At 51.2% G+C, this 24,798-nt stretch overlaps 1 protein-coding gene and 1 long non-coding RNA gene across 3 annotated transcripts; one reads left to right on the top strand and one right to left on the bottom strand.

Annotated features, from left to right (window-relative positions):
• Positions 1-9,458: 9,458 nt before the first annotated feature.
• MAN2B1 (mannosidase alpha class 2B member 1) lies at positions 9,459-24,412 on the bottom strand. Of its 2 annotated transcripts, none has more exons than XM_077859784.1 (24): positions 24,233-24,412; positions 23,408-23,510; positions 23,062-23,235; positions 22,520-22,713; positions 21,732-21,864; positions 21,335-21,480; positions 20,554-20,670; positions 17,952-18,037; positions 17,740-17,860; positions 17,581-17,659; positions 17,290-17,399; positions 16,949-17,056; positions 16,527-16,643; positions 15,264-15,437; positions 14,098-14,195; positions 13,906-14,023; positions 12,244-12,362; positions 12,052-12,153; positions 11,803-11,890; positions 11,544-11,624; positions 10,924-11,151; positions 10,325-10,477; positions 10,130-10,232; positions 9,459-9,658 (listed from the first exon to the last, which is right to left on the bottom strand). In XM_077859784.1, the coding sequence occupies exons 1-24, from the start codon at positions 24,395-24,397 to the stop codon at positions 9,549-9,551; spliced, it is 3,027 nt and encodes a 1,008-aa protein (XP_077715910.1). In that variant the 5' UTR covers positions 24,398-24,412; the 3' UTR covers positions 9,459-9,548. The 2 variants fall into 2 exon arrangements, with proteins under 2 accessions (XP_077715910.1, XP_077715911.1); XM_077859785.1 differs by having other exon boundaries at positions 17,952-18,034.
• LOC144290512 (uncharacterized) lies at positions 10,618-14,657 on the top strand. Its single transcript, XR_013358121.1, has 2 exons — positions 10,618-11,174; positions 13,287-14,657. It is a non-coding gene; the product is annotated as an uncharacterized LOC144290512 (long non-coding RNA).
• Positions 24,413-24,798: the final 386 nt, after the last annotated feature.

The raw sequence follows: 24,798 nt of genomic DNA, 5'->3' as shown, positions 1-24,798 counted from the left end.
ATGAGATCATGACCTGAACCAAAACCAGGTGTCAGACACTTAACTGAACCACCCAGGTGCCCCCGAAAATAAGTAAAATCTTTTTAAAATGGATTATATGAATGTGAAGGTGTTCAAAAGGCCCAGGATTTGGACTTGTGAGACTCCTATGGAAATTAATACATTTAAAAGCAGACATGTATTTAAAAAAAAAAAAAAGCAGATGTGTATACAGGCGAATTGGGAAAGTACACCCAAGGAAGACCCATGCCCAGAAAAGTCTTGAGAATACCTTAGGACTTCATGCTAGGCTGTTAGTGGAAGTCTTTCTGTGCATTGATCCAGCATGCAAAGAGTAGGTGACATGGCTGCATTTCAAATGCCCAAGTTTCAACAAAAGATCACAAAGGGGACGCCTGGTTCGTTCAGCAGATGAGCATCTGCCTTTGCCTTAGGAGTCCCAGGATCAAGTCCCACATTGAGCTTCCTGCATGGAGCCTGCTTCTACCTCTGCCTATGTCTCTGCCTCTCTCTGCGTCCATGAATAAATAAAATCTTAAAAAAAAAATCACAAGGCATATAAAGAAAGTTGGAAACATCACCCAAACAAATCATAAATCTTCAGAAATCAACGCCAAGGAAACAGGCTTCAGAATTAGTAGACAAAGAATTTAAAATAATACTCATGGGGCACCTGCAGGCCTCAGTTGGTTAAGTGTCCCAACTCTTGATTTTGGCTCAGGGTCATGAGATCAAGCCCTATATCAGGCATGGAGTCTGCTTAAGATACGCTCTCCCCCTCTGCCCCTGCCCCCACTCATACATGCGCACACTTTAAGTAAAATTAAAAATACTCCTAAGGGTTTAAAAGGAAAATAATGTTAAGAAGAGAATAGATGAAAAATTTTGAGAATATCAAAGAGAAATGATTTTTAAAATAAAAATTGAGGGATGCCTGGGTGGCTCAGCGGTTGAGCATCTGTCTTCTGCTCAGGGCGTGATCCCGGAGTCCTGGAATTGAGTCCCACAGCAGGCTCCCTGCAAGAAGCCTGCTTCCCCCTCTGCCTATGTCTCTGCCTCTCTCTGTATGTGTCTCTCACGAATAAATAAATAAAATATTTTTTAAAAATTGAAAAAAGTCACTAGGGGGATCAAGAGCAGATTTGAACATGCAGAAGAAACAATCTCTGAACTCAAAAACAGGTCATTTGAAATTATAAGTCTGAAGAGCAGAGAAAAAAAAAAAAAGTAAGCCAAGGAACGTCTGGAATACCATTAAGCCAATTAATGTGCACATAATGAGAATCCCAGAGGGTGAAAAGGGAGATAAAGGGGCAGAGAAACAACAATGGTGGAATAACCTCCATTCTCTCTCTTCTCTGTTATTCCTATTATGCATATGTGTTCCACATTTTCCAAAGGCTCTTTTCTTTTTTCTTCATTCTTAATCTGTTCTTTAGATTGCATAATCTCTATCCATCTATAACTTCTTGTTGCTGATACTCTTTTTTTAAAATTTTTATTTATTTATGATAGTCACCCACACAGAGAGAGAGAGAGGCAGAGACACAGGCAGAGGAAGAAGCAGGCTCCATGCACCGGGAGGCCGACGTGGGATTCGATCCCAGGTCTCCAGGATCACTCCCTGGGCCAAAGGCAGGCGCTAAACCGCTGCGCCACCCAGGGATCCCGCTGATACTCTTTAATGTAAATATTATCATACCCTCCTTCTTTAAATATGGTTTCCCTTAGTTCTTTGAACATATTTAAAATGGCTGCCCTGAAGTCTTTGTTAAATCTGTCATCTAGACCATCTCACAGACAATTGTTTGCCTTTTGTAAGTTAATCCTGCCCATTTATTTACATGTATTGTACATTTTTGGTTGAAAATTTGACATTCTAGATCATATACTTTTCAGGACTGTTGTTTTGTTTGTTTAGTGATTAGCTGAATGACATTTCGATGACATCTTTTTTTCTGCATGTGAGCCCCTGCCCTGTTGCTCTTCAGAGGGCACAGCCTTGGGCTTGCTTACAGTCACAATGGCTTGACTGTTTTCGACAGGGCTCTCATTGACTGTCTCTTTCTCTGATCACACTGATGGTGGGCTGCTTGCTTTATTAACAGTTCCCTGGGACATAAATTGCTCCAGAGCCTGACCCAATTTCATCCCTACCCCTTTGTAGAAGTAGTTTTTGAGGTCAGAGTTTGAGGTCTGTTCTAATCCCAAGAGGGCTTTCCTTATCTGTCTCTTTCCCTGGTTCTTTGGTAAACTAACTGGCCCACTTGTTTCATATATTGATCTCCTGCCTCCTCTAAGTGGCTTGCCATCAAAACTTTCATCATCTTTGAGTACCCTTAGTCTTGAACTTCCACACATTTGTTTAAAATAAGTTTAACCCCTTTGGAAAGAGCTTTGGAGCTATATGCTCTTAGGGCCCGCTTCTGCCTGTGAACAAAATCTTTGAGCCAGGGCTTGGGTGGCTCAGTTGGTTAAGCATCTGGCTTTGGCTCAGGTCATGATCCCAAGGTCTCTGCTACATGCTCAGTGAGGAGCCTGCTTCTCCCTCTCCCTCTGTCCCTTCCCCCACTCATGTTTGCTCTCTGTCAAAAAAATCTTAAAAAAAAAAAATCCTTGAGCCACAGCTGTGGAATAATGGGTGGGAATGTTGGCCTGTCTTTCTCTGAATAATCCCCCCTCCTTTGAAAGATATTTTATTCATTCATTCATTCATTCATTCATTCATTCATTTAAGAGACAGCACATGAGCAAGGGGAGGGGCAGACGGACAAGCAGACTCCATGCTGAGTGGGACAGGTAGCCCAGTGAAGGGCCGGAACCTAAGACCCCAAGATCATGACCTGAGCTGAAGTCAGACACTAAACTGATTACCTGAGCCACCCAGATCCCCCTGAATAACTCCCTTTTATAAGAAAGACACTAGGTGTGGCTGGCAGCCTCTTGACTTGCCTCTTGGCATAGAACTTCTACCCTATAAATGAGCTAGGAGAGGGCAATTGGAACTCTAGTATTCTTTTTTTTTTTTTTTTTTTTGGAACTCTAGTATTCTTAACATGCCATGTCTGAAGTGGAGTCTCCACCCCTATCATTAGCCAGGTGGAAATGAGCCTCTGCAATATGTAGCTGGGAGAGGATGGCAAATGCTGGTGCCTGCCCTCCCAGGAAGATAGATCCCTGGACTAGGAGCAGGGTTAGGGGAAGTCTTGTGTTCTTGGCTGCCTCTGTCTGGACTGGTGTTTCCATCATTGAAATGAGAGGGGCAGAAAGCAAGTTGTGGTTTCAATACCACAGACTCTCACTCCTCTTACTTAGGTTTTATTGAAAAAATGTTTGTTATATCCTATTCTACTTTCCAGAGCCTTAAAATAATTGAAATTTTAAAGTGACTCTTGACATTTATATTTGTTTTTCTGGGGAGAGAGTCCAAGAGCTAGATCATGCTGCCATTCCAGAGTAGTGATTTTTGCTTTTGATACTATGGTGAATGGAATTTTCTTAATTTCAGTTTTGGGTTTTCCATTACTAGTAAATAGCAATAAGTCAATTCTTAGATATTCTTCTATCCTATGGCCTTGCTATTCTAAGTCTTTTTCCCCCTTAGATTTAGTAGTTATTTTTATAATCAAGATTGTGTCATCTGAAAATAAGTTTTGCTTCTTTCTTTCTAATCTTTGTTCCTTTGAGTTTTCCTCCTTGCCTTGCATTAGCTAGGTGTTCCAGGACAATTTTAAATAGAAGTAGTGGAAGAGGGCACTTGTTTTGTTTCCAGTCTGAGGGGGAATGCATTCAGTATTACACCTTTAAGTAGGATATTATCTGTAAATTTGTCATATATTTCATCAGATTGAAGTTTCCTTCTAGATAACATTCGATGAGAATTTGTATAGTGAATGTATTTTGGATTTTTCTGTTTTTCTTTTTCCTCTGTGGAGAGTGTCATTACTTTTTCTTTAGTCTTTTATTATCTTTCATTGGTTTTCAGATGTTAAATCCACTCTTCCCTTCTTGGACAAACTCCACTTTGCCACAGTGTGTAAACCTTTATATGCATTGCCATATTTCATTTCCCAATGTTCTGTTAAAAGGTTTTATGTTTGTGAAGGTCATTCATCTAATTGTTGGTTCTTTCTGCTCTTTTTCAGTCTACCCAAAATCACTTCTGTTTCAGTGTTCTTTTTTCCCCTCCAGGTTTATTGAGGTATAATTGACAAAATGTATTTTAAATGTACATCAGTGATTTGATACAAGTATACAGTGTACAGTGTGAAAGGATTCCTGCCATTTTTTTCTTGTAATATCTTCGTCTAGATTTGATAAAATGATTTTTAATGTAGTTCCTCCTCTTTTATTAGTGCAGTACTGGTATTTCTTCATGAAAGTATGTTCGAATTCCACAGTGAGGCTATCTGGCCCATGGCTCTTCTTGGTGTGAAGATTTTTTTTTTGTGTTCTGTGTGTGTGAAGATTTTTACCTACTACTTCAATTTCTTAACTTGATAGACCTATTCATATTTTCTGTCTTTATTTCTTCTTGAGTTGATTAATAGGTGTGAATATAGCTAGGAATTGTCCATTTCAAATAAATTTTCCAATCTTTTGGCATAAAATAGTTCATATGATTCCTTTATAGCTTTAAAAATCTCAGGTATGTTTGTAGGGTTTGTGATTTTTGTGGGGTTTATGTGGGGTTTTTTGTTTTTGGAGTGGGTATACTTGTTTGTTTTTCTATATTTATAATTTATGCCTTTTTCTTGGTTAGTGTGGCTTTAATTTTTTTTTAATTTTTTTAAAAGATTTTATTTATTTGTGACAGACACAGAGAAAGGGAGAGGCAGAGACAGGCAGAGGGAGAAGCAGGCTCCATGCAGGGAGCCTGACATGGGACTCAATTCTGGGTCTCCAGGATCATACCCCGGGCTGAAGGCGGCGCCAAACCCCTGGGCCATTGGGGCTGCCCTAGTGTGGCTTTAATTTTATCAGTTTTCTTGATCTTCTCAGAGAACCAATTTTTTGTTGATTTTCTCTATTGGTATTCTGGTATTGCTTTTCATTGATGTCTGCTTCTATATTTTTTCTTCTATATTTTTTTGCTTCTTAATATTTCATTTTTTGAAAATTTTACTTTTAATGAGCTTTTTTCTAGTGTACTGAAGTTGAAACTTAGATCATTGATGTTTGATCTTTCTTCCTTTCTAATGTATTTAAAACTATAATTTTGACCCTAAAATTTTTGCATGCATTTTTTAAAGATTTATGTATGTATTCATGAGAGACAGAGAGAAGAGGCAGAGACTCAGGCAGAGAGAGCAGCAGACTCCATGCAGGGAGCCCGAAATGGGACTCAATCCCAGGTCTCCAGGATCACACCCTGGGCTGAAGGCGGTGCTAAACCACTGAGCCACCCGGGCTGCCCTATTCTTTGATTTTAATTCCTTTCTGTTCGTGTGTGGTTTGAATTATTTGATTTCTTCTAGGATCCAAAGCAAGTTTTTAGGGTTAAGTTCTTTTCCTTCCACATAGTTAACATCTTTTCCATGAAAATCACTTACTATTTTGGTAGAAACTTCTATCTTGTTTTCATCAGTGCTGTGCAGCCAGAGATCACCAGGAACACAGTTATAGTAGAACATAGTTGAGTTACTGCCTCCTTATAATGGAGATCAAACACCACGAGGAACCATGATGCATCCCAGTAGAGGGTAATAGGAAGGTGGACTTACTCTGTGATATGGGCTTCTAACTTAGTTGGTTGGCAGGTGGAGGGAGTTTAAGAAATTAGGATTTTGACTAATGATATCATTAGATCTAAAAATGGGGCTAAAACTAATGATGAAAAAATGAAAATCATTTGTGCCAGAAGAGTGAAACATTTGGTAATATTTGTGGCTTCGGCAATTTCCTTGTATAATCCAATTACAGACAAGATAGTGGCCTCATGTTGGTCTTGTTCCATCACAGAGAGTGAACCTGTGTAATTTTGGTTTTCTGTTAAGATAGTTTATGTTCAACATCAGAACAACATAGCCTTGTTACAACAGACAGGCTCACAGTTAGCAACAGCTATCTAGTACTACCTGTCCAGCTCTCGCCTTTTTTTTTTTTTTTAAGATTTTATTTATTTATTCATGCGAGACACAGAAGCAGAGACAGAGGCAGAAGGAGAAGCAGGCTCCCACCTGAGCAGGGAGTCTGATGTGGAACTTGATCCCAGGACCCCGGGATCATGACCTGAGCTAAAGGTAGATGCTTAACTGAATGAATCACCAGGCACCCCTCCAGCGAGTGGCTCAGATTATCAAGTGGCCACTGGGGACCACCACCAGGCCTAGCGAGCCCACCCTTGGATCCCTCTATTTGACCCAGGATGGACCCTGCCACCACAGGGAGACATCCAAAGATTTGGGGAAAGTGTCCCAAGAATGGGCCCCACTGGAACTGCAGTTGGGCACAGGGTGCCCTCCCTGGTCCTCCCTGCCCCCCTCTTCAGAAGGGGTAATTTCAGAATGCCCATCCCATGACCCTACCCCACGCAGGATTGCAGCCAGTTGAGGGGAATGCTCCCAGGCTTTCCTGGCCGTGATCCCAGCCTCAGGAGGGAGAACCTAGAAGAATTCTCAGGAGGCACCCCCAACAACCAGGCACCAGCTGAGAACGCAGCCAAACCCAGGGCACTCTTATCCAGTTACCTGCAAGGTCTCAAAGGAGTTCCCATGTGGGGAGGAGACCGCCGTGTGCCAGTCAGCCAGCCTATCCGGACAGTTCCTAGATGTCACACTCTTCTACAGGGGAGCCCATCGGGAGGGGGTGTGGTTGGGACGACATCTCTGCCAGCCTGCTGGAACTCTGCTTTGGTTTTGACGGTTGGATCCCGTCCCAGGCCCGCACAGCCGAGCTCCGGGGACAACGTAAAAGCAGCTGCATAAAAGTAGCCGCCAGGGGATCCCTGGGTGGCGCAGCGGTTTAGCGCCTGCCTTTGGCCCAGGGCGCGATCCTGGAGACCCGGGATCGAATCCCACGTCAGGCTCCCGGTGCATGGAGCCTGCTTCTCCCTCTGCCTGTGTCTCTGCCTCTCTCTGTGTGTGACTATCATAAATAAATAAAAATTTAAAAAGTAAAAAAAAGTAGCCGCCAGGTGGCGCAGTTCTACCATCATGGATGAACCTGAACCGCCACCCCCACCTCCACCCTCACCCCGCCAGGTGCCACCTTGCCTGGATCTCACTCCAATTGTGTATCTTGGCCCAGAGCCGCCAAGGAGTAGGCTGGTGGGCCCAGGGCACCGTCGTCAGAACTCCCGGGGTGGCCCGGGCTGCTCCCATTTAGTGCACTGGGGGGTATATAGCTCAGGAGTGGAGCATCTGACTGCAGAGTACAATTTAGATGCTTTCAGTAGATAGTCCCAGTGACTACACCCTATGTGAGACTGGCCCTCCACGGGCCTCCCGGGCCGTCTTTGCTCAGTCTCCCCAAGAGGACTTAAAAATATTTTTGAGAAACACATGTAGCATCGCAACCCAACACAGGAAGGCTGGTCCATGGCTCAGCTGGCTGCTGCCTGCCTTTACGAGTTAGAAACATCTTCCAGTGGCATATGTGATACATAGTGCTTACATGTGACCAAGGCTGGGCTTGGAACACTCTCCCTGGGCAACTGGGGCTGCTCACCTCCTCCAGACGGAGACAGAACAAGGAGGGGGAGGAGGAGGAGTGCATCCAACAGCTAGAGTTCAGTCCTGACCTCCCACAAAAGGACATAGAAACTTCGGGAGGTGCTCCCAATGACTGGGACCCAAGGGTGACAACACCTGAGTCCCCGGCATCCTTCACGGGTGTATTGTCCAGCCCAGGCCATTCACTGTGACCATTGTTTGGATGGGGATGTGGATACGTTTTCAGGAGACACAACCAGGGGGCTCCAATACCTGGGCAGATGCAGAACCACAGCCTGGTCCTGGGCACCCATCGGAGTCTCTCTGGCTAGTATGTGCTTGTCTCCATCACCAGAGAAGAGCTACAGAGGCTTACAGGGGTATATCCAACAATCGGGCACCATGTGGAACTGCAGGAGGACCCAGGGCAGCTTCCATGGGTCTCCCTGGCCAGCCAGGACCATGCCAGCCTTTAGAGGGGGATTTGGATGTTTTCAGGAGATTCCACGGACTACCAAGCTAAAGATGTCATCCCCAGGGTGCACTACCTGGCCAGACTTTTCCCTGCCACTGGAGGAATCCTTTATAAGCCAATTTGGTGGGCACCTCCTAAGATAGGACCCTATATAGGACAGCAGACACCCCTGAGGCACAGCCCCCAGACTACCCTCCCTGGCTTTGCTGCCTTTCCCTTCTGAAGGGAAACTTTATTTTCTAAGATTTTATTTATTTGAAAGATAAAGAGAGATCACACAAGGAGGGGTAAGGGCAGAGGGAAAAACAGATTCCCTGCTGAACAAGGAGCCTGACTTGGGGCTTGATCCCAGAACTCTGGGATCATGACCTGAGCCGAAGGCAGATGCTTAACCAACTAAGCCACCCAAGTGCCTCTGGAGGGAAACTTAAACATTTCTGAGAGGTGCATCCAGTGAAGAGACCCCAAGCAGGATGACAACTAGCCTGGGGTTCCCTCCTTGGGCCTCTCTGGTCCATGTCTTAATGGGGAGACTTAGAGAAAATTTCAAGAGGCACATCAAGCACCCAGGCCCCCTCTGGGACCTTATCTAGGCTCCTAGTGCCCTCCTGGGGGTTTCCAGCTTCCCAGGGTCATGCCTGCCACCCTAAGCTGGACTTAAACATTTTTTCTCGAGGTGTATCTGACAATCAGGGGGTGCATGCATCCAAATATGGGCTGCAGATCAGCCTAGGATGCCTTCTTGGCCATCATACTCCTTTAAGGGACCTGCATATGGCTGTCCTGACCAGAAGGGAAGTCACTTACTTTCAAGTCTAAACCACCAGTTTCATCCCAAAGTGTCCTTCCTCCATAAGAGACCCCAGAGCACACCAGGGCACGCTAGGCTTTCTGCCTGTTTCCTGGGAGCCCAGCAGCTCTAGCCGACTTGTCCAAGGCCTCACTTCGGAACCTGGCTCCAATTCCACTCCCCAGTGGACATCCAGGATGTCCTAGTTTCCTTGCCCTCAGGGCCTGGCTCTCCCCCAAAACCAGGTCTGGAAAGGCCTGGGGTATGTCTGGTTCTCTGGGTCCATATCCAATGCAGGCCCACCCCTAGTAGCTTCTAGAGACAGCTGTGCCATAGCCTGAGTCGATGAAGGAGTGAAGTAGGAGTGGAAGGCAGGGTGGTGGGTGAGGTGGGGTGTGAAATGTCGTGGTCTCCTGTGAAGATTCAGGCTGGTAAGTGACTTCCGTGAAAGGCCTCAGGTCAGCAGTAAGATAGTGTTTGCTAGGTCATAAGTTAAATACCCCCCCCCAAAAAAAAAACAAAACCCCACTCACACCTTGACTCAAGTCTTGGTAGTGGCATTTTAATGGCTTCCATTGGTGGCAACAGCAGCAGGAGGAGGAGAGGGAGAGTCTTCCTGCCCCCAGCATGTCTAGCCATGCTCTTTCCACTGGACCGAGGCCAGGAAAGTGCGGATTTCCATGGGCTCCAGCGTGATGGTGGTGGGGTCCAGCCGAGGGGGAGAGGGCTGGGCTGTAGGGCCTAGGGAGGTGCATGAGAGAAGTGAGGAGGGGTGCAGACTTCCTCTGCTTCACAGCCTCCTCATGCTCCTTCCCCTCGGCCTCCACAAAGCCATACATCCTCAAACCTGTACCCAGGGCCTTTTTCCCACACGCATTTTAAACTGCCTCCCAGGCCCTGAATACCATCCCCAGGTCCCCAAATCTGTCCCCAGTGTCTGGCCATCTCCCTTACGGTCTCAAGCCTTAAAGGCCATCATGCCAATCCCAGGGGTGATGGGCACACTGGTCTCCACAGAACTAGATACCATGGAATTCCACCTCAAACTCTCAAGACCACCGCTAGTTTGCTTAGACCCACTTAAGACCCTTAATCCCCTAGCCTGGATCGGAACACTACCTCAGACTCTAGAGCTCTATCCCTGGGTCCTGGCCAACATTCCCACGCCTCCCACACAGCCCCCTGCGCCTGACTCCCAGGGCAGGCCCGCACCCGTGTTTGGTGTCCACTTGAGCCTGGAGGCGCTGGCCCGGGGCTGGTTGGCTGCCAGCGTGGTCTCCTGGAGGTACGTGATGGTGAAGGCGGAGAACAGGTCCTGTAGGCAGGGGATAGGCCTGGCTGAGTGGGGACAAAGCAGGGTTTCCCCCTCTCCCTTCTCTCTTTGCCTCCGTCTCCTCCCCTCCTCACCTTCAAATCCAAGGTCACCGGGGAGCTCAGGTTGCCAGAACCCTCCCCTACAGCGAACTGGTGCTCCAAGCGCAGCAGCAGCCTCGTCCGGTCCCAGCGGGCCAGTGTGAGCAGGTGTACGGAGGGAGGCAGCTCCCGGCGGAGCCCCGAGAACTGCAGGAAGGGGGCGGGGCTCAGGCGCGGCGGGGGCGGGGCTCAGGCGCAGGGGCGTGGTTTGGCCGGGGGCGGGGCGGAGCCAGGCTGGGGGCGGGCCCGAGGCCGGGAGGGGCAGGACTGATCCGGCCCGAGACCCACGGACGGAGGGCGGGGATGAGGCTCAGGGGGCGGGGCGGGGCGGGCCCGAGCGTGGGGACTGGAGGTGGAGGGAGGGTGCGGCCCAGTGAGCCCGCCTCCAGGGGAGGAGGAAGTGCGGAGACCTGGTCCGGCGCGGCGCCATGGGACCGAGCCAGGCGAGGCGACATCGGGGCTGTGCTGAGGGGGTGGGACGAGCTTATGGCCTCCCCAGGACGCGTTAGGGGCGGGCGGAGTGGGTCTCCCTGGGACCAGGAAAACACTCCGCGGTTCGCCGGGGTCCTAGCTGGTGGCCCCACCCCCCTCACCTGCTTGCGCGGGGCGACTCCCAGGTGGTAGGGGGCGCCGCCACCGGGGGCCAGCACCACCTGCGGGGCCAGCACCTCCTTCTCTGCTTGCAGCCGGTGCCCGGTGGCCGCGGTCTGAGCCTTGTCCAGCAGCACGAGGTGGCGCCCTCGCACCCACAGCCCCGACCCCTCCTCCAGCAGCGGCTCCCCCACGCCACGTCCATCGTCTTTCAGAAGCCTCCGGTGCACCTGTGGGGAGTGGCCAGGAGAGGGTAAGGGGTCCCTCTGGCCGATGTCTGGGCCAGAAATTGGGTACGGACTTGTGAACATTTCCAGGAAGAAACTAAAGAGTGAGAAGAAGAGATGCGGAGAAAGACCTGCAGGGGACTGCCCCAGGAAGCCGGGTCCAGCCTAGCAAGGGTCTAGGACAGAGGGAAGGAGGGATCTAACGGGATAGGGCAGGGCAGGCCCTGGACGAGCTGGGGAGCTGGGGAGGGACTGGAGAAAAGCCTGGAGTAAACTTTCCACATAGGAATGAAGGTCTCAGCTTTGTGGGGACTACCAGCAGGGAACAGAAGCCGGCTTTCAAGGTCCAATAGGAGGCCCCGGGTGGGAACTGACTTGGAGCTCTGGCCACTCACCATGAGCTCCACGGAGCCGTCCCTCAGGCTGCTGCCCCCCTGGGAGCGATCGGTCAGCACCGTCAGCTGCACGTGGCCATCCTGGGGGGGGTGGCAAGGGGAGAGTGAGGGGCCCCACAGCCAGCAGGCCACCACAGGGCATGGTGGAGCCCACGGAGGGCAGCTGAGAGATGCTAGGAATGAGTGTGACCCCCCACTCTGTGGAGGGATGCTAGGAAATGGGGAGCAGGACACGGGGGGGGGGGGTGTTGTCGGTTACCCTGATGTAAATGCGGCTGTTGACCGGATAGTAGTTTCCTGCCACTGGCTCAGTCTGGTTCAGCTTCCAGGTGGGGCGATAGTCCCGCCTGGGGAGGGGTAGGCTTTGGTCAGGCCTGGGCTCCAGTCCTCCTTCCCTGACTTATCCATTCCTCACGCCCCCTTCACCCCCTCCCTCCCATGCTGCGAGGAGCAGCAGATGCTCCTTACACACGGCAGACCACCCTTGGCTGCCCCTAGGTGCCCCCACCTCCTTTCCAGGATCTCCCGGCCATTGCTGTCCGTGTAGAAAAGTCCTTTTGTCTCCAGCACAGTGTCAAAGCGGCTGATGACCTCCTTCCCCCAGCCGTCACTATACCCAAGGGGATGGCAAGATGGTGAGCTTTATCTACCAACTCTGCCCTTGCCCTCACGCCCCCAAATCCCAGCTGGTGCTGCTCACCCCACAGGTATTGGTCCCACCGTCCACTCCAGCTCCAGGTGCCGCTGCCCTGGATACAGACGGACCACCTGGGAACACCAGGCTGAGAAGTTCTGGTGCACTTCCTGCACCAAGGGTGTCTGTGGGCACATGGGGGTGGAGCACAAGTCTAAGCCCACACCTGAGCACCCCTGCAGATACCCATCTCTGCTATAAACCTCACACAGGCCTACATCCAGGTCAACCCGACCAATGGCATGGGAAGCTGCTCCCCCACCTGCCTACGTGTGATGCCCACACTTGCCATGTCAAATGTTGCCACATAATTCTTGACTGTAGCATCTATGCTTGCTGCCCACCATTACCCTAACTTCCCTTCTGAGAAGAGGATTCTAGCTTGGCAAGTGGCTACCTGGAATAAAGACTATATTGTCCTGTCTTCCCCGAGGCTAGATCAATAGCTGTGTGAGCATGGTTTGCTCAATGGAAAATGATCAAAAAGGTGTACAAAACGTTCCCCAGGGATCCCTGGGTGGCGCAGCGGTTTGGCGCCTGCCTTTGGCCCAGGGTGTGATCCTGGAGACCCGGGATCGAATCCCACATCAGGCTCCCGGTGCATGGAGCCTGCTTCTCCCTCTGCCTGTGTCTCTGCCTCTCTCTCTCTCTCTCTGTGACTATCATAAATAAATAAAAATTAAAAAAAAAAAAAAAGAAACTCATTGTTTTGGGAAAAAAAAAAAAAAAAACGTTCCCCACCTCTTTCCCTCTCCCCCTGACTCAGATCCAAACATGATGGCTGGAGCTTGCGCAGCCATCTTGGGCCATGAGTTAGAAGCTGAATGTTAAAAAAAAAAAAAAAAAAAGAGAGACTGAGAGAAGCTGAATGTTGAGGAAGGCAAAACAATGAAATAGAAGAGACTCTGAAATCACTCCACCTGCCCTGGATGGCCCAGCCAGACTTTCTGTTAGATGGAAAGCAATGTCTATCTTGTCTTAGGCATGATTAATTTTCACAGCTGTTACTGCAGGCAAAACTATCTTTTTTTTTTTTTTTTTTTTTTCAGGCAAAACTATCTTAATGCAATGACCCACATATGCAGAAGTTCACCTCAAGGGGAATCATGTCAGATGTGAAACTTGCAAAAAAAAAAAAAAAGATGTGAAACTTGCCATTACCTGCCCCACCCCGACCCTAAGAGGAAATGTCAATGAGAGGTCCCAAGAAACCCCAAAAGGGTGAGCTCCTATTCCCAGCCAGATGTACCCTCAGATATTGTAAATGAGAATCACCCAAGTCCTATCCAAGTATGAACTCTCAAGTATCCACCTCAGATATAATCCCCTCCTCCCACAGATCCTTGGTGAACTCTTCAAGCAGCTATACCTGGTTCTCCCCATTCATGGACCATGTGGGAACACCTCACCCCCAGTTTCAAAAGCTAAGTATAATCCTGACACCCACAGCAGATGTGAAAAGCCTTCATACTTGCTCCCAAGGCCTGACTGTTACTCAAGCAGCCATGAATACCAGCCCAGTGTGAAAATCCTTAATATTCTCCTCAGATCTTAGCCCTCTTATCTGATGGAGATGTAAACCTGACTGGACATGACTCACCACCCTCCTAGGCTCCACACCTCTCCCACAACTCCCCCCACACCCACTCATCATACAAGGCTCCAGACCTTCACCACGCGGGTTTGAGCCCAGTGGCTCACGATCAGTGGTTCCTGGCGGTTGGGTCTGAAGATGTAGGCACCTGAGACCTGGGTACTTAGGTTGTTGCCTACACTGGCATTGTACCTGGGGCCGGAACAGGTGAGAGTCAGGTAAGCTCTACTTACACCCCCTCCCTGGCCTGACAGTCCCCCACTCACCAGTAAAAGGCTTGGCGAACCGGCAACAGGAGGTTCTGTTCCAGGTTTTCCAACTCCACCAGGAATCCTGTGTCAGGGTCAAACCTAGCCCGGATGTACTGGGTAGAAAAGGGCAGACATGTTAATAACCATCATCTCAGCCAAGGATAGCTTCATCCTTCCTGGGGCTCAGGAGAAAACCCAGAAGCTACCTCCCCTCCTCTCTCTCTCTCCCTCTCTCTCTCTCCTCACACCTGGCCCTACTGACAAATCATAATAGCTCTACCTTCCACCTTCTCAATCTGATCACTTCTCACCATTTCCACCGCCTTCTGGGACAAGCACAGCCCACCCCTTCCAGGCTCGCTCCTCCAGTCAATTCCACCCCCCACGGCCACCAGAGGGTGCCAGTGACACCCTAAGTACCACCCTAAACTGTCCGCTTGCCGGTTTGAAGAATCCTAGTGCCTTAACCCGTAACCCGGGAGACTTCTACGGGCCCACGGAAACACGTAAATTTTAATTTATTTTAGAATCAGAAGAAAACTTAAATGTAATAATAATGAATATATTATAATGAAGACTGCCTGGTTAATTCTCGTCTTTTACACTCACCTGCTCATGAAATACAATTTTTAACTTTTTTTTTAAGTGGAAAAAAGGGACCTACAAAGGCAAAAGTGCTAGGGCCCATTACAGTCTTAATGCAGCCCTGTTCCTGACATGGCTCCTTCGAAGTAACAGCTGACGTCTTTCCCTTGGTCCTCAAGTCCTGCAGAGTCTGACCTGTCACCTAACACCTGCCCTTTCAGCCCCGGTGGGCTCCTGGAACATTCAACACCCTTCTGCCTGAGGGCTTTTGTCTCTGCTGCTCCATGCCTGCCTGGATTCTTCTTCACCCAAGTGGCCACCTGGCTCCCTCCCTCAAGTCTCTGACCTGCTTCATTTAATTTACAAACCCCTACCACCATCAGCCCTTACATAACTGTCCAATGTCACCCACTGTCCTCACAGTCCAGGAAAAGACAGTGAGGCCCAAAGGGAGGTGGTCACTCACCAGAAGACACATTAACAGGAGACTGGTGACTAGGCCACAAACCCAAGACCCCCTGATCCAGAGTCCATGCAGCTCACCACACCTCAAATTTGTCACGGGGGAAGGGAAGGGGATCTGAACGGAGTCTCACCTCATTTTGGATGTCCAAGACACGGGACCAGGACTTCTGGGATCTCGGCTGGCGGCTGTGGGCATGGGGTCTCCGGCCAGGCACCTGGGTTACTGAGTAGATGCTGAAGCCCAGGGCAGGCACTGAAGCTGAGAAAAGCAGCTCCAAACCGTCTGAGCTAGGAAGTATCACCACCTCGGGGAAAAGGGGGGTAAAACTGAGTCAAGAGGCTGTGAGCACACATAGTGAGCTGTATCTAAGGGGACAGGTCAAACTCCAGGAGGGAAAGGAGCCCCGGATGGGGAGGAGAAATGTAGGTGTTGCCCAGGAAGGATGGGGTGTCAAATTCTGAGTTAAAAATTACAGAGAAAATAAATAAATAAATAAATAAATAAATAAATAAATAAATAAATATTACAGAGAAGATTCATGAAGTGGAGCGGGGTGGTGGAAATCACTTGGAGGGTGCAGAGGCTATGGGAGAAGGGGAAGTGAGGGAGTAAGTGAGGAAGGAGATCCTTGAAGCAGAGGAATGAGGGAAAGGCAGATTCTCGGGGGAGGAGGAGATTCATAGGTAGAAGTCTTCTAGGATGAGGGAAATAAGGTAAACAAATTTTTTAAATTGGGGGCAACTGGTTGGATCAGTTGGATCAGTTGGTAGAGCATGTGACTCAAACTCGGTGTTGTACGTGGAAACCCCACATTGGACATTGGAGATTACTTTAAAAAATAAACTCTTTAAAAATACAATCTTTCGGAGCACCTGGGTGGCTCAGTTGGTTAAGCATCTGCCTTCCACTCAGGCCATGATCTCAGGGCCCTAGGATCAAGCCCCATATCTGGCTTCCTGCTCAGCAGGGAGCCTGCTTCTCTGTCTCTCCCCCTGCTCGTGCTTTCTCTCTTTCTCTCTAAAATAAATAAAATCTTTAAAAAATAAAATAAAATCCTAAAAAAAATTCCTGAGGAGACATTAAAAAGGGAGTGATTGCCCGAGAGGCTGGGGGGTGGGGGGTGGGGATAGGGGATGTTTCCAAGGATATATAATGTTAAGGGACAGAAAAAGAAAAGGTACTGGGCACAAGGTATTGATGGAGTGCGAAATACTTATGAAAAAGAATTACCCAAAAGAGGGAGGTATCTATGGGAGGAGGTATCCGTAGAGGGAGATGTATCTACAAGGTGGGGTCGGGTGGGGCAGCGGAGAAATGCCCAGGGGGAGGTGTCCAAGGCAGGAGATAATCATGGGGGGGGGTATTCATAGAAGTATTTGTCGAAAGAGCTTACATCGCTGGGCACAATCGTGCCATTCGGGTCCCTCACGTCAAAAACGCGTTCGTTGACCGGCAGCCGCACCATCCAATCCACTTTCCGCCCCAAGGGGTTATAAATGGTTACTTGGAACTGGTGTGGGAGGGTCAGATTGGGGATGGGTCACAGTAGGCCTTCGCGAAACCCACCCCCCACACGCAGCAATGTCCTTGGGTGACCCAAGCCCCCATGGAGTGCTGTGGTCTCTGTCCTACCACAGCCTCACTGCCCTCCAAGTGATCGCGCCGCAGACGGATCCTCCAAGCCAATTCCACACCCGGCAGGTACCTCGAGAGCCCCTCACCCGGAGCTCCGCCTCCTCCAGACCCCCCTCCTCCCCACCCCAACCTCACCCCCCAGCATCCCGGCCCCGCCCCCCCGCCCGGAGGCCAGCTCACACTCTTTGCCGTCTGGGTGAGCGGACAGACACTGATGTTGAGGTCGCGGCAGTACGTGAAGTCCTCCTTGGAGCCGCTGAGCCGCGCCAGCGAATTGCTCAGGAGAACCTGTGGCAGGGAGCGTGCAGGTCGGCGGGCCGGCGCTGGGGGCCGCCCAGGTCTCCTCTGGGTCCCTTCTCGGGCCCCGCCCCTTGCATGGCCCCGCCCCTCGCACCAGGCCCCGCCCAGTAAGGCAACTCTAGACCCCACCCCAAGTCCTTGGCCACGCCTCTCCCGGTCTCCTCCCCTTGGTCCTATACCCGCCTCTCCCAGGCCCCGCCCCTCCGCCCCACGCCGCGCACCTCGCAGGGCCCCCAGCCGGCCGCGAGCTGGCGCGCGTAGTCGTTGGCCACGTGCTGCCGGGAGGTGCCGCTGACCGCGTCGTGGTGCTGGAGCACGGCCATCGCCTCATCTGCAGGCAGACGGTGAACCCGGTGGGGGCTCTGCAGGACTCTCAGCCCAGACCCCAAGGAGATGGGAAAGGTCACATGGGGAAGGGCAGGGTCCCCAGGAGCTTTATGAAGGGACAGGTGCCCGAGGGTGTGGTGTCGGGCTTCAGATGCTCCCGTTCCCTCACCGACTCCAACACCTACTAAGGGGTGCACTGTCTCCTGAGCCATAGGGTCCCACGTTGGCCGCCGGACCCGCCAGTGCCTCCAGCTGGTTGCACACCTGGGGGACAGAAGGGGTGTGGTGGGGCCCTGCATCTGTTGGGACCCCTGGGTGCCCCCTTGAGCCCAGCGCCCACTCACCTGCAGAAAGTTGTAGCTGAGGCGCTCGTAGCGTTTGAGGGCCGGCCGGCTGGAGAAGTAACCAGTCCAGAACTTGTGAGGGCCGTCAGCGTAGGGAAAGAAGTCGTCCTGTTTTACAGACCTGCAGCGGCAGAGTCCTTGAGGCCAGGGTCATGACCCAAAGGGCATGCCAACACCCCCAAGCTCCCGTTTCCCCCCCGCCCCCCAAATACCAGGTGAGGTTGGCCTTGTTCAGCTCCCAGAGGTAACAGGCTGGAGTAGAGTAGAGAACATTGATGCGGCTCCCATTGGCCTGCTGCTGGGGTGAGGTGTCCTTGTGAGCCCTCGGGAGTCCACACCTTCCCAGGGGGCCCACAGGTGTGCACAGACATCCTCACACACGTGCACACCTTCACACATGCAGTGTGTTCATTCTCTTCGTACACGTTTTGAGTGCAAACCAAGGGCCAAGTAGTTATGCAGTAGGTGCTCATTAAACAGTTGAGTGAATGAAGGGAAGTGAGTAGGACTATATGCCCTTATGTGCATACACATGTCTACCCCTGCACACACAATCACATACAGTTAAACACACACACAGAGGATTCACTCAGCAAACAATCACTTGATTCTTCAATATACTCAGGATTTCGGACAATCTAGAAGCAGAGGCCAGCTCCACTCTTGTAGAATCCACAGCCAAGTGGGGGAAAGTTATTGAACAGATAGTTTGTTACAATCATCCTGGATGTGGCCTCACAGATATTTGTGGGGAACTTGTGTACACAGAGGAAAGGCCAAGAGCTCCACCTGCGTTTGGTGAAACCTTCCTGGAGGAGGCAACATTGCAGCTTATGTGTTACAGGAAAAGCAGAAGGTTTTCAGCACCAAATAATAGTAATAAGCAACAACCGTAATGCGTGTTATTTACCTGGCCCTGTTCTATCGATCTGTATAAACGAACTCATTAAACCCTAAAAGCCTCATCAGTTGGGAGCCACCACTATGCCCATTTTCTAGACAAGAAAACTAAGGTAGAATGCTTAAGATGTCTCAAGGTCACGGAGCCAGTAAGTGGCAAGCTACAGATTTGAAGTAAGGGGTCCATTTCCAATAGAATGGAGTGGGCCGAGGAGAGGTCAGGGGCAGGAAAAAAGCCAATGGCAGCCCAGGAACATGATCTTTACAGGAGTGATCAAGGCCTCCAGGGCCCCTCGGGGGCATGGGAAGGACTGGGAAATGTCTTTTGGAAGGCCCTTGGTGATGTTCCTGAGAGTGTTTTTGATGAAACAGCAGGGCAGGGAGCAAGTGGAAGGTGAGACCATGGAGACTGCCAGTAGACAACCCTGAGGATGGACTGATGGGAAGGAACATTTCATACGTGAGCTCCAAGGATGCCTGAGTCCTGATTCCCAGAACCTGTCAGGTTACATGGCAAATGGAAATTAAGGTTGCAAATGGAGCTAAGGTTGCTGATCAGCTGACCCTAAAATGGATTATCCTGGATGATCGTTAGGGCCCAATGGCATCATAGGTCTTTAAAAGTGGAAGAGGGAGAAGGCTCCTGGGTGGCTCAGTCGATTAAGCATCCGACTCTTGATTTCAGCTCAGGTCATGATTTCAGGGTTTTGAGATTGAGCCCCACATCTAAGCTAAGCGTGGAGCCTGCTTGAGATTCTCTCTCTCCCTCTGCCCCTCCCCACTCTGCTCACATGCACACTCTCTAAATTAATCAATAATTAAAAAAAAAACAAACAACTGGGCAGCCGGGGTGGCTCTGAGGTTTAGCGCTGCCTTCAGTCCAGGGCGTGATCTTGGAGACCTGGGATTGAGTCCCGCATCGGGCTCCCTGCATGGAACCTGCTTCCCCCTCTGCCTATGTCTCTGCCTCTCTCTGTCTCTGTGTCTCTTATGAATAATAAAAAAAAAAAAAACCCGAGGGGGATCCGTGGGTGGCTCAGTGGCTTAGCACCTGCCTTCAGCCAAGGGCATGATCCTGGAGACCCGGGATCGAGTCCCACGTTGGGCTCCCTGGATGGAGCCTGCTTCTTCTCCCTCTGCCTGGTCTCTGCCTCTCTCTGTCTCTCTCATGAATAAATAAATAAAATCTTAAAAAAAAAAAAAAAAAACTGGGAGAGAGAGTGAAAGAAAGAAAGAGATGTGAGGGATCCCTGGGTGGTGCAGCGGTTTAGCGCCTGCCTTTGGCCCAGGGCGTGATCCTGGAGACCTGGGATCGAGTACCACGTCGGGCTCCCAGTGCATGGAGCCTGCTTATCCCTCTGCCTATGTCTCTGCCTCTCTCTCTCTCTCTGTGACTATCATAAATAAACAAAATTAAAAAAAAAAAAAAGAAAGAGATGTGATGACAGATGCAGGGGCAGAAAGCTGCTGTGTGACTGGCAAAAATGGGGGAGAGGGGCATGAGCCAAGGAATGTGGGCAGCTTCTAGAAGTTGGAGAAGGCAAGAGAACTCTCCTCAAGAGCTTCCAGAAGGAACCCAGGCCTGCTGACATCTTGATTTTTAACCCAGTGAAATTTTTTAATCCCATGATCCTGGGGTCCTAGGATTGAATCCCACATCAGGCTCCCCACAGGGAGCCTGCTTATCCCTCGGTCTGGGTCTCTGCCTCTCTCTGTGTGTCTCTCATGAATAAAAATAAAATATTTAAATAAACAAAAAACTGTAAGAGAATATATTTCTGTTGTTTTCAGCCACCGCATTTGTTGGTAATTTGTTATAGTGGCAAGAGAAAACTATGAGAGCACCCACTGCTATGCATAGGACCCAAGGCCAGGGACATAAGCACACTCATACACACGAGATGTTACGTTTACCTGAGCGTTGACCAGCTGGATGAGCCGGTCAAGGTTCTTGAACCACATGTTGGCATTCTCGTATTGGAAGTCTGAGCCCATGGTCATTATGGTGTGGTTGGTGCGGTAATGCTCGCTCTGCAGGTAAAATGAAGACTTCCTTGGGCCAGGGTGTCCTGTACAGCTGTGTACAGCTGTGTCTTGGTATACCCGTGGGTGTGGGGCACCTGAGTGGCTCGGTCAGTTAAGCATCTGACTCTTGGTTTTGGCTCAGGTCATGATCTCAGGTCCTGGGATCAAGCCCCACATTGGGCTCTGCAGCCAGCTGGGAGTCAGCTTGAGGATTCTCTCTCTCCCTGCTCGTGTGCACTCACTGTCTCTCAAATAAATAAATAAAATCTTTAAAAGATAATAATAAAATAAATAAATAAAATCTTTTAGAAAAAAGTATGGGTACACATAGAGGAGCAGAGGGGGAAGTGAAAGTGGATCATGTGAGAGCATAGGGACACGGGTGAAAATAGCCACAAGCTGTTGAGTAACTTCTCTTGGGCCCACCACACAGATGAGGGCACTGAGGCACTGTGCCACGTCTCATGACCTTCGTGAGCATCTGGGGCAGCAAAGGTGTCTGCAATCTTTTAATTAGAAATGCACACAAATCTGGGAGGGGAGCTTGGTGGTGAATAGAATGCTACCTTCCTCTGAGGGTCCTGAGGAGGTCTTAAGGAATGCCCGGGCCGTGCAAAGGGCCCAGTGCATTATGAACACCAGTCTCGGGGGCTCTTCACAGTAGGGTTACCTGGGCAGTGGCCAACTGCAGGAAGTAATTGACCAGCTCCTTGGCATTGTACTCGGGACTGCGTGGGTCCTCCACAAAGGGCTTGTCAGCACACAGCGTGTCCCAGCACAGTTTCTCCGGTGGGTTGTACATATTGGGGAGCACACCTGCATGCCACACCAGGCTCAGTGCCCCAGACCTGCTCTGGGGTCAAAGCCTCCCATGCCCACCCCCCGGAGAAGAGACCTCAGAATTTGCAGGGACCAGTCCAAAGTGCAAATGCTGGGTCCTTGTTTGTAAATTATTAAGAGTTTCAGGACAATGACAATAAAGTATAAAACCAAACCCAGGGCCCTGTCAGAGAGGTCCCAGGTCCCGTGCCCCTGGGGCCAGCCCTGCCCCCACCCCACCCCCTTACTGGTAAAGAGGTCGGCCACTGGGGGCTTCAGGCTGGCGCTAGCCCGCCAAACCTGCTCCATTTGTAGCTTCTCCTGCCGCACACTCTTATCTTGATAATCCAGCCGCCCGAAGAAGAAGCCATCAAAGCCCATCTGGAGGTGGGGAGGGATGAGGACTGGGATCAGAGGGCAGGAGAGCATGTCCAGTCCTCTCACCACAAACCACAGCCCCCTCAGCATGGGAGTGGTGGGTCAGAGCACAGGTAGGAAAACCAGGTCTGAAATCAAGAAGTGTTCTAGTTCATTTTGAAACTTGGGGAAGGGTCAGATCACATGGTGGGAGAGCCAGGAGGAGCGGGTCCAACGGGAGAACAGACGTTCACCTTCCCCAGCTCAGAGAGGGGCCTGACTAAGACTTTCCCACTTAAGCACCCTCAGAATGGAAGGGATCGGGGAATGGAAAGGGGACAGGGTCATGGCAAAGATTTTGAAGCCAGGGGAAAATCAGGGCAGGCCTCTACCTGACACCTGGCTTGGAGAGGAGCCAGGATCATAGCAAATGAATTGAGGCCCAGGAGGAGCCAGCTGGAGCGGGTCAGCCTGGGCTGAGGCAGAGCAGAGAGGCTGGGGGGTGGGGGGTGGGGGCAGTAAATGGGATTCACAGCTTACCCAAGGGGCAGGGCCTCAAGGGGCCAGAGGGCCAGAGGGCCAGGGGACACGGCCCCATCCAGGTGAGCTTGAAGGGAAGGGTGGGGCATGAGTGGCCAAGGGAGGAGTCAGAGCTAACGGAGTAAGGTTGGGAAATCACCTGTGCAAACAGCGAGGCCTGCTCCCGAGAGTGACCGAAGGGGTCAATGTGCCAAGCCACACGGGGGCGCCCATCTTTGCCGAAGGTGTCTTCCAGAAAGCGCAACCCGAGCGTCATCTGGTCTATGATGGCTCCGTAGTGGGTGGCTGCCTCATCGTTCATCACCCAGCCACCATTGGCAAACTCCAGGCGTCCTGTGCCGGGAAGGGCAAAGTCTAGGTCCATTGGAAGGGCCAGGACTGGGGCCAGGAGTGGCAATGCAAGGGATAAGAAGACACGCCTGCAAACCTAGGCCTCGAGGGGGGAAGAGGGGTCACTCCCGGGCCAATGTAGCCAGACGTGGAACAGAGGGCCCCCTGAGGATCCCCTGGAGGTGGGGCCTTGTAGGATGCATAGGAGTTCTACACATAAAGGGAAATTCCAGGCAGGTGGAGCCACATGCACATAAAGGATGCACAGGACATGATAAAAATCTTAGAAGCTAGAGTGTCAGAAACAGTTGAGCTAGGCTTCCTCTTTTCACTTCCTTAGGACAGGCTCACCCTGGCGCACCAGGTTCCGCACGACTTCCTGTGTTGCATTTGTCTGCTGCTGCCACCAACGGGAGAAGAAGGCAATCTCCACATAGATGAATCGGCGGGTGGGCTCCATCAGCAGGGACAAGATGACTGAATCTAGGATGTACTGCACACCTGCATGCTGGACATCATTCTGGACTGTGGGCACGGGGGTTGGTAGTCAGAGACAAATGAGCCAAGGAGCAACATTCTCAGACACAGGAGTTTAAGCTGGGCAATGTCCCCACCCTAATGTCCAGGACCCAGAAAAGATCTGAAGGGCTCAAAGGGGCCACGGAGTCCCGGGGGCAAATCCCCATGCTCTACTCACTGCCATAAAAGTACTGGTCCACAGTCTTGAGCCAGCCCACATCATCATGTGTGTGGGCCACCAGGTGCACGTTGAGCATATCCGGTTGTACTACAGGGCATGTCTGCACAGGGACCCCAAACACACCCGTCCTGTCAGTTACCCCAAGGTTAAGAGGCAGTTGGGGGTAGGGGTGGGGCTGGGAGCACAAGGTAAATCTAGAGGTGAATGACAGACAAATGGGGCCAGGCCCTTCCAGAGAGGACACACACAGAGTTGAGCATACAGATACAACTCCCACTTGACACAACCCGTCAGGGCAGCTCTCACTGGGAAAATGGTAATAGTAGTAGCTAATTTTTATTAAGCATTTGCCAATAGCAAGCAGCCACCCTGGGGGAAAAGGGGTTGGGCAATATTATCTCATTTTCGGATGAGAGCACTGAGGATCAGAAAGTAATTAAGTGACTTGCCCCAAGTCATGCAGCCAGGGAGTCAGACTGGAACTCCAGACAGACTGGAAGTCCGGGCAGGCTGACTCGAGTCCCAACTCTCAAGCAATCCCCGCTCCCCCCGCCCTCACACACACACCTATGTCCAATCACACAGTTCAGTGCATGCAAAGTCCAGGCAAGCCGACGCACAGAAGCACGGAGGCAGGTACAGAGCCCTATTCTCAGATTCACACAGCCAGACCTTTCAACGACGCAAAGCATGCCTTCGGATCACACTGTCCTATTACCAACCATTCCCTGGGCGCCGCAGAACAAACCCACCCATGCCTCCGGACCCTACTCGGGGCTTTCCTCCAGCTTGTGGACATTTCCGCTCGCGGGCCGCTCTCACCTCGTATCCCGCTGCCCGAGCGCCGGGCGCCGCCACCAACAACAAAAAGAGGAAGGAGAGAGGCGGGAGCGGTGGCTGCAGCGCGCGGGAGCTCGTCCCGGGCCCTGCCGAGCCCCGGCCGCCACCGCCAGCGCGGACCCCCGAAGGCCGCGCGTCGGCGCCCATGGCTCCGCCGCCGCCGCCACCGCAGCAGCCTCCAGGGGCTTCCCGGGGCAGGGAAAGGCAGGGCAGAGGCCCCGCCCCCAGAGCCCGACCTAGCCAATGGGTGCTGGCGGGGGCGGGGCTAGGACGGCCTGGCGAGTCACGGGACCGAGGCCTCCGCTCCCGCTAGCCCCAGGGGACACTAGGGGTGTAGGGAGGCGTTGGGCGTGTCCCACCCTCGGGGGAGCCTTTAGTGTCTCACCGCCTCCGAATGGACTCGGAGTGTCCCTTTGTCCCCGCGGACGCGGAGGCTTCAGATTTTCCTATGGGTGTAAGTTTGCTTGGGAGGTGGGAGTGTGTGCGTGGGATCCAAGCATGTCCCGTTGATCTTCAGGGCTAGGGTCTTGGAGGGACCTGGCTTGGCT

The sequence above is a fragment of the Canis aureus genome, chromosome 19 (genome assembly GCF_053574225.1).
Source record: "Canis aureus isolate CA01 chromosome 19, VMU_Caureus_v.1.0, whole genome shotgun sequence".
Classification (NCBI taxonomy): Eukaryota; Metazoa; Chordata; class Mammalia; order Carnivora; family Canidae; genus Canis; species Canis aureus.
The sequence above is the reverse complement of the archived record's forward strand: the minus strand, read 5'-3'. Positions and strand labels throughout refer to the sequence as shown.